Source organism: Paramisgurnus dabryanus, chromosome 11, assembly GCF_030506205.2.
Source record: "Paramisgurnus dabryanus chromosome 11, PD_genome_1.1, whole genome shotgun sequence".
Lineage (NCBI taxonomy): Eukaryota > Metazoa > Chordata > Actinopteri > Cypriniformes > Cobitidae > Paramisgurnus > Paramisgurnus dabryanus.
Window position 1 is genome coordinate 30,173,017 of NC_133347.1, and position 10,135 is coordinate 30,183,151.

The window sequence follows — 10,135 nt, forward strand, 5'->3', positions numbered from 1 at the left end:
TGTGTTGAAAGGCCAATGGAAGAAGTTTGTCCCAGACACTATAGTGTTAAACTGACACTCTTAATCTTATAAAAGTACTTAATTACACATTTCTACAAAATATTGATCTTTTGTCTTTCAGAGGTTGGTTGCTATGAACATGCCATTAAATAGCGATGGTACAGTCATGTTCAATGCCACCCTGTTTGCTTTGGTCAGAACAGCTCTGAAAATCAAGACTGAAGGTAAGACGTGTGAGAGCGACTGCACTAGTGACAGTGCGCGTGCATGTGTGTGACTGTCTTTAACTGATGTTTATCTTCAGGTAATCTAGAACAAGCCAATGAAGAGTTGCGCTCTGTTATCAAGAAGATCTGGAGAAGAACCAGTTTGAAAATCCTGGACCAAGTGGTGCCACCTGCTGGAGGTCAGAAACGCACACACAAAACATACAAATGTTGTCATTGAGGCTGTTTACACTTGGCATAAACATGCGTTTTCGTCGATCGGATCACAAGTGGACGACGTTAATGCCGGGTGTAAACGGTGTTCAAAACGTTTTGAGCTCGTCCACTTTTGACCACTTTCAACCACATCCAGAGGTAGTCGAAACCACTTTCGATCGGATCGCTTTGGAGTTGCGGAACACATATGTGGTTGAATGTGTTCGAACAGCCACACGCGACCGCCTTCTCTCCGCCCATTTATCTAATCTGAGGTATTAAACACAAGTTTTACGTCTTTTTTTGACTTCTGCCGTGAACATATGATGAACAGCGCTATTTTTAGCCTTTAATTGATACAACTAAAGCAGCTGATCTCCGTAGTTTCGTTTTGAAAGCGTGAAAGTTGCGCGATCCTATTTCATTAATTGAGCTGAAAATTCAGAGAAAGCTCTTACATACACACGTACAAAACTCTGTGCAGCATGTTTACTTGCTAAACAAGCAGTGGACTCCGACATAATATTAGTTTGGGTCCATATAAACTTATAATTACTCCCGCTCGGGTTTAAATGACAGCAGAAAGACTCGCCCACCGTCTCACAGACCACCCCCTCACAGTATTCAGGACAGAAGCGGTCGAAAGTGGACAAAAGAGACGATTTAAATACCAGGTGTAAACTTAATGTGTCTCTCTCATCCACTTGTGATCCGATCGATGAAAACGCATCTTAATACCAAGTGTAAACAGCCCCATTGAGAATGTCTATAGACTGTTTCAAACTCATTTTAGAGTAGTTTATTTCTGATAACAAGCAATATGAACAAGTAGATTATCTTAGATCAAATCATAGCTAAAGCATATCAAAAACTACACTGAGCTAACGTTACTGGGTAAAACGTGTGCTATATACACATTTCCATATAAAAAGGAGTAAACCAATATATTAATAACAACATTTATAACAATTAAATTATTTTATTACTGGAAAAAAATGTTTATTGAAACATATGAATGTATTATAACACAGGTTATTTTAAATAAAAATACCTCAACACATCACACATTGTATTTAGATACCATTGTGTTTTATTAAATGTATAAATAACTAGTGACTTCAACACAATAAATTTAAGCTACTTTCTCACATATTTAAGCTACTTAATCAAGAAAGAGAAAAAAGAAACGCTAATATAATGTATGTCTCTGAGGAAAGAAAACCGTTAAGGACCGTTGTTTTTTAAATTATGCGAATTCGCGGTTTTTACCTGAGCACAAGAGAAAGCGGGTACTCGTGAAGAGCGCAAGGTAAGCGCGTGCAGAGGAGCACGCGCATAACAGACGTGCACACTTAAGGAATAATAGGTTTAATTATGCTTTCACTTAAAGCAACACTAAAGACTTATTGCTCTCTGCTCCCCCTACAGGTTAGAAGCGTAATTGTTAATTACCACTGTCGTAAATCCTGCAGCATAGCTGTCTCTGATTGGATTGTAGGTCTGCCGTAAAGCAAGTTTTTGTAGTTTTCACTCGAACTACAGGACCACTACCCGACGGTTGGAAACTTCTTTAGTGCGGTTTTGGCCTATAGAGGGCTGCAAAGCGAATGTGAAAGTGCCATTCACCCTGTTTTGAGTGGATGAACCACAAACTTTTTTGGAAACGTTATTTTAAGGTTAAAAAAAAACTCTTTGGTGTTGCTTTAATTTCCTAAAAAAAAAAAAAACATAACCAAAAAATAACCATTAGAGAACGTTAGGTATAAGTTATTTTTAGTTTTTTTTTTTTAAATAACCACACTGCAATGTTATGGGAAAGTTAATTTATGGTTACAAAAAATACCCCAAAAATAACCAAAAAATAGAGTTCTGTATAAGTTATTTTTAGGTTATTTAAAAATAACCACCCTGCAACGTTATGGGAACGTTATTTTATGGTTAAAAAAAAACCTAAAAAGAACATTACTAGAACGTTATTATTTGGTTCCCAAAAAATTACCAAAATATAACCAAAAACTAACGTTAGGGGAGCGTTCTGTGTTTGCTGGGTCTACATCTGTTATATGGTGGTATTTTGGATTTAGGATTACTGACACTGAGCAGAGAGAGGTATTGTGCAAGATTTGCAAAATCAAAGTTGCTACATCACATGGCAACACGACAAATTTATATCAGCACCTGAAACAGCACACAGAAAAATATGATGAATGTATGATGGTGAAAGCCCAACTTAGTAAAGAGAGAACTGAAGGAAACAAGGCAAAAGCTGTTCCCCGAACAAAACAAAACACAATTCCGAATGTGTTTAGGAGCATCACGCCATACGATAAGTCTTCGTCTAGACATAAAGAAATCACCGACTCCATAACGTAGTGTTTGGCAAAATACATGATGCCCATACACACCATTAGTAAAGTGGGATTTCAGAAAATTATCCGCACACTGGACAAGAGGTACCAGCTGCCCTCTCGAAACAATTTCTCTCAAATAGCGATCCCTAAACTTTATAACTCGCGCCGTGAAGAAGTTCAAAAGGAAATGGCTTTGGTGACGTTTTTTTCCACCACTACGGACATGTGGTCAAGCAGGATAAGTGAACCGTATATTAGCTTGACTGTGCACTTTGTCGACGAGGAGTTTGAATTGAAAGCCGCTGCCTGCAAACATCGTATTTGCCTGAAGACCACAAAGGAGAAAACATAGCCTTGGGCTTGAGAAAGGCACTGGCTGCGTGGGACCTCTGTGAGGAGGAGACAACGGCACCAACATTGTCAAAGCGGTGGAGCTTAATCTGTGGACTAGAATCCAGTGTTTTGGGCACAGACTTCATTTGGCCATTGGTAAGTTACATTTATTTCATATTTGGCTACTACAGCAAGTATTTTAAACTACTGTACTTTTAGGAGCAATTAACTTTGGGGTTATGGCCATTTGTACCCTTGATTTATTAATAAAATAACTTAAATACAATGTAAAATTTTGTGCACCACAAGACATACTAGGAGTGGCCCACTTGTTTCATTTAGGGCTATTAATTAGCAATAAACATAACTCTGTAAGAGATGGATGAGTGTGTAAAGAACAAATCTGCCATTGCACTTCTCCCATAGTTGGAAAAAAAGAGTGGCCTTGAAGGAAGCACAACGAGAGCTCAACCTCCCAGAGCATGCCATGGTGACAGACTGCTCAACACGATGGGGTTCCACTCAGAAAATGATAGGAAGAGTCCTGGAGCAGCAAAGTGCATTGCGGTTTGTAGAGAGAACCTTGGACAAAGTGCGACACCTACTCCCCTCATGGCAGGACCTGTAGGTCTTAGAATCTGTTAACAAGGCACTCAGCCCGCTCCAGGACTTTACGGAGACCTTATCTGGTGAACGTTATGTGAGCATATCTTGTGTGAAACCTGCTCTGCATCTTCTGAACACCTCAGTGTTGGCTGAAGAAGAAGCAGATACAGACCTGACCAAATCACTGAAATCAAATATTCTTAGCTACCTCAACAACAAATGTGAAGACATGCAGGACTTGCTAAACTTTACCACTTTCCTAGACCCAAGGTTCCGAACACAATACATCTCTGAAGAAGAGACCCAGACCTTAAAGGAACGAGCCATCACTGAGTTGATAGTGAGTGAAACCACAGAGTTTACTTAACTGGTATGAAAGAATTCAATGTAACAAATTTGTGCATTGTTTATTTGTTTCAGGAAATTCATGGTCAGCAGTCTGTAGCCCAAAGCACTGCAGTGATGGCGAATGATAGCAGGGATGTAGAAAGTCCACCTGCTGCTAAAGCCAAGAAGAAAACCCTGGCCAGTTTCTTTAAGGAAACCACACGCACAGCATCAAGAGCACCATTGTCATCCACATTTGATTCCATGTCACAGTTAAGAGAAGCAGTGGCCTCTGAACTCAATGTTTACATTTACATGCCATGTGTAGACCATGGAGAAGATGCACTAAAATGGTGGAAGTTACACAAAAGCCGTTTCTCAAAACCAAGTACGCCGAACTCGGACTTGTGTCCTTCGAAGTTCGAACTTGCAAGTTCAGACTCGGAAGAACGAACTCCTGACGCGAAATGCATTCTGGGAAACTTCGCTGTCATAAGTACACACAAGTCTCCTCTGATGCATCCTCGATAAAATGGGCGGATCAAGAACACATCCGGGGATTTTATGTGAACTTGGGCTTGATGCGAACTTTGAATTGGAACAGTACTTGGGCCGCGGCTGATGACGTTTCACAAGTCCACAAGAACACAAGTACAGATAAGAACGCATATTGAGAAACGGCTCAAGTAAACTTCCCTAGACTATGCAAACTAGCACAGAAATATCTGCGCATACAAGCAACAAGCTCTGCATCAGAGAGAGCTTTTAGCGCCAGTGGTAATGTTGTGTCAATTTATCGCTCTTGTCTGAAACCAGAGAAAGTCGACATGCTTGTGTTTTTGGCAAAGAATCTCTCTAATGTGATATGTTTAACTGTTTAGAGGATTTGGAAGTACCAGTTGGTCATTTAAATCATCATTCAAAGATTTAGTGGTTTAGGTTTAATTAAGTGAACCACAATTTCATACAATTTCCTTTTCAAAAGAGATTATACAGAGCATATGTTATCCTGAGTAAATGTCCCTGTTTGTTTGAACAAAATCTTATTTTTTTGTTTTTATGTGTTTATTTAATGTAGCTATACTTTTGAGAAAATGTTTACATGAATGCAAATGTTATTTCATTTTGTAAAAAAAAAAACATTTCTAGTTTTACAAATACACATTTTAGCATTATCACTAAACTGTGTGTGCATTTTCCTTAAAACCCATCAAGTTGACTCATGATACCATTTATTATAATCGCAACCGCGCACCGCAATATTAGCAGCAATAACCGCAATGGGAAAAATTACCCAAATCGTGCAGCCCTAGAAAAAAGAAATTCATACAGGTTTAGAACAACATGAGGATGAGTAAATGATGACAGAATTTTCATTTTAAAGTGCCCATCTTATGACTGCTTTTCCACAAGTTATATAGGTGTATGAGTTCCATAAAGCATGTTTCAAAAGTTGTTTGCTCGAAATAGCTTGTAGGAAAAGATTGTTACCCATCTCTAGGAGCCTCTGTTTCAGGGCAGTTCAGATTGTGCCGTTTTGAGCTAGTCTTACATATTTATGAGCTGCTGCTCCTTTGATCACGCCCCACTACTAACGTCATGTCCCCGTGCGCATGCTCAGTGGTATCGTTAGCAGTACAGACCATACGGTGTTATTATTTTATATATTATTATTATTAACGGTTTATGTTGCCAACAGACAAATCATGCAGAAAAGTACACTACAGGTGAAGAAACTCATGACACACAATGAGTAAATTGTGATGTTACGTTAGCAGTCACAACAATAAACTCGTTTTCCCTGGACAATGCTAACATATTCCCATTATAAAACATTTTCAAGCGCATTATTTTCGCAAATTACAGAAATTAAGACCCGGCGGGGGATGTATACTGCTTGTGGGCCACGTGCTAATTGCTAGAAGCTAGCGGGAGGTCCGGACCGTAAAGTTATAAGAGGCTCGGGGGTTAGCATCTTCAGAAAAGCCGGGGCTGTAAGGCCCGGTCTCGGTGTGTCAAACTCATCATGACACAAAGATTCCAGCGTAAATTGTGATGTAGCAGTCTGAACAATACACTCGTTTTCCCTGGACAATACTAACATATTCCCGTTATAAATATTTTCAAACGCATTATTTTCGCAAATTACAGAAATTAAGACCCGGCGGGGGATGTATACAGCTTGTGGACCGCGTGCTAATTGCTAGAAGCTAGCGGGAGGTCCGGACCGACCGTGTATATATCTATGCAGACCGTAAAGTTATAAGAGGCTCGCCTCGTCAGAAAAGCCGGGGCGTACGGTCTCGGTTAGTTTGGCAAAAAGCTTTTAGCTCTAGCATCATAAATGTAGTATTTTGTGACAGAAGATGACAACATGCAAAATATAACGTGACTTCTTACCTTTGTGATGAAACAACGCGATCGCGAATCGAATCCAGTCTGTTTCAGATGTGTGAATAATCCATGAAAGTCCAATAAAATACATCCAATTACCATTTTTGTCCACAAATGCTTATAATCCGTGAAATATAGATACATAGTCTGTTATTTACATCAGATTTCGCATGAAGGTCTTATCACCTACAATCTGAGGACTGTTTGCGTCGTAACACATTGTATATAAGATTACTCCGGGTTCCAATAACCACGCGTTAAAACTTTGTTTTTAAAAGTAGGTGGGAGCATAATCCATAATATCCAAATAGCGCTGTTATTTCCGTGAGACATGATAACAGCACAGAGGGTCTCATTCAAGTGACTGCTCTATGCTCTCTTACACCTGGCATTAACGTCGTCCACTTGTGATCCGATCGACAAAAACGCATGTTAATGCCAAGTGTAAACAGCCTCATAGTAACTGAGTTAGTAACTGTTAAATCATTATAAAAGTAACTAATTACCAGAAAAAGTAACTATTGCCCTACTTAAAGTTAATATGTCAAGTAACTTGGATTCCCCCAATAATTAATGTTAAATTAATCAAATGGACACTACTGACATGTGACAAGGGTGCTTCATTAGATCAGAATTACTTGCCGCAGAGGTGAACAGACTCTTTTTTTCCTCGGCATAAGTTGCATGTTACATGAACATTCTTGCTTTTCACCTCAACAAGGGAAAAATAGTACTTATTATACATCCAGTTTGTGAACCCTACCTTTGAGCTTGTTGTACTTGCAATCGCCCTGTCGTTGCGACTTTGACTGTGTGGATGCGCAGCACTCTGCCTCTGGTTGGCTAATGATGGAAATTAAGCCAATCATCATCAGTCATGTTTCCCAACTACAACACACACCAGAGAAAAAAACATTGCAGTTAGTAAAGCTGGTTATTTTTTATCACCATTATTCCCAGCACTGGTTATTATCATATGCTTGCTTTTATGTCTTATGTTTCCCTTGATCCTTAAGGGGTGGTTTCCTGAACAGGGCTTATCCCAGTCCCAGACTAAAATGCATGTTTGAGCTAATGTAATTTAAAACATCTTGTGCCGACCAGTGCTGGCGATTTCCATTTTGACTTTTCCGTCTGCAGTTTAGACAGACGAAAAGTTAAACAACCTCAGCGAGACATGATCCGTTTATGTCTCAAAGATGTTCTGTCCCTGTTAAATATGACTTTACAAAAAATGTCACCGTCTCATTATTGAACTCATTTTAAAGCACAATAGCTACGTCTACATTGACACCTTTTGCCTCAATCGGAATGAAATCATTTAGCGTTTACATGAACACTTAATAATGTGATCAGATTGATGTACATGTTTATATGGCACAAGCTTCAAACCAGATTTCATCAGTTGACATGCGTACATTGCACAAATATATGATTTTGCGCTGTTTCAAGATACGCATACAAGCCATCGTCCTACAACTGCTGTGCATCTATTTCACGTCATAATTAAAAAACAATGAGCACATGGAGCTTTGTGCCACGCTGATTTATATTTATCAAGCAGCAAAAACACACATTCACGTGTGCCCAAAAAGCATGTTTGACTTCACACGGTGCTGCAAAGACCGACCACGAGAGCGAGTCCAAACACACGCGTTTGTGAATCAGTAAATCATAGACTGACCAGACAAAGCTGTCTCGTATCACTATACAAAGAACTGAAAGGAGATTAGGAAAATTTTAAAATGACAATATGGCAAGCTCATTCTTTGCGTACGTACGGTTGACAACTGTCCCTAATTTATTTGTCCTGTAAGGGGTGACCCTTTTTTTGACTGCTACGCTAATCTAACCTGACTGATAAAACAGACTTGTTTTGACTTCATGTGGCGCCATAAGAACCGAGAGGCAGATCACATCAAAATCCTGTGAGAGCGATTCGAGAAATCATACAGATGACCGCTATTGAAATGCTCTCGTGGTACTTTGATGACATTAAAGCTAGGTAGTTTTTTAAGTTTGATCATTATTCTGCCATGTCATGTTTATGACAGATTTATGAAGTTATGATGTATTGTTTTAGGTCAAGTTGTCAAAAACATTTCAAACAATGTCATATTTGCATTAAATATGACATAATTGAACAAATGCCACTTAATAACTGTTCATGACACGGGTTAGGTCATGATTATGAAGGTGTCATGTCAGTCTTATGAACACCCCTTCAAGTAACGTGTTACCCTTATGATTCACTACATGTTTCCTTTAACCAACATAACACAGAAAGTTTACCACATGCAACTCATGACCCGGTTGGGACTTTTCAACAAAATTCAGGGTTAAACAAATACACACGCAAAACTCTGCTGCTACCCCGGATAAACAAACTATATTCATTGTTTCCATAATACTGGCTTACTTCTCCTTACATCCAAAAAACACACTTTTGTTTCGTGTCATTGTTGAGTTTGATATAAAACAAAGCTGTCGCGTGAAGTGATGCCTGTAACTTAGCATCCTCGGTTCTGGCTCTCCTCTGATTGATGTGTAGGTGTGGTTTTCCAGGGGAAGTGCCATTAAAAAGTAGTAATACGTATAGCTTACCCCTGAAACGTCAGCTGGATCCGTGTTGAAAAAAACTTTCCGAAACTTGTACGAAACCTGCCGAAGTGCATTCGGCACAGAAATACTCTGTAACACTTCCAACTGCTTTTTTGACTCTTTGCATTTGTTTAGCATGAGAAAACCAACTCTTAAACTGTCTTAAGTCAGAATGCATGAAATACCATTTGAATCCCACCATAAAGGCAATGATTCAATTAAAGGACTGCGTTAAAAGTACCTTGTAAATTAACAAACATTAATAAACCTACCGTATGTTGCCAAGGCATTAGCTATCATTTTGACAAATGACTTAAATACACTGTATACACAAAACTACATCCGCACAGCTGCAGCAGGCCATCTTTTGTCCCGTATTTCAGAGTGAGAAAGTTGGCAACCCTAACCATACGTCATTACGCCAATTCTACATCGTTGCACATGCGCATATGCTCCTCACTCCAGGCCACTAGGTGGCGGAAATGCACTGGCATTATTAAAAAAGAGACAATGATGATAGCACATGCGCAGATTCAGTTATCAATCCAATCAAGTATTTACATGTCCTTTAGAGTGGGTTACAAAAGGTATAAACCCAATTACATTTTAAATCAGTTTGGCTCTTTTTATTCCAGTTGATGTGTTTACATGGAGCATTTTCATTCAGACTGAACATTTCAATTGATTACAATTGTCAATGCAAAACACAGCTACTGATTAAAATCAGATCCATGTCTGCAGTTGTTTGAATATCATAAATCAATATAGTAAAGTTAAATCTTTTAAATGCTCCATTTCCCCAAATTGCAAAAATAAAGTAAACCTTATGAATTTTTTTCTAGTTTGTGTCAAGAATTAAATGTCAAAGTGTGCCATATGAAGTTAAATATATCTTGAAAATGCTATATCCTAAATGGTTGATCTTTTCAGTGTACTTGCGTGTCTTTATGAGATGGATATTGTAAATAATGTCGAGTTGTTTGGAGCGTCCGTCAGTGGAGGTACATAAAAAATATACGGCCATACAGTTTGCATAATGAAGTACGCTGTGTTTGTCTTTTCAGATAATGACATTACTGTGGGAAAGTTTTACGCCACTTT

General features: G+C 38.8%; 1 protein-coding gene across 1 annotated transcript in view; it reads left to right on the plus strand.

Moving 5' to 3' along the window:
- The window catches only part of cacna1db (calcium channel, voltage-dependent, L type, alpha 1D subunit, b), a 216,090-nt gene that overhangs the window by 196,971 nt on the left and 8,984 nt on the right, over window positions 1-10,135 (plus strand). Inside the window, exons 36-38 of the mRNA XM_065247770.1 lie at window positions 122-224; window positions 305-406; window positions 10,099-10,135. Coding sequence (XP_065103842.1) covers window positions 122-224; window positions 305-406; window positions 10,099-10,135 — 242 coding nt within the window. The remainder of the gene's footprint in view (window positions 1-121; window positions 225-304; window positions 407-10,098) is intronic.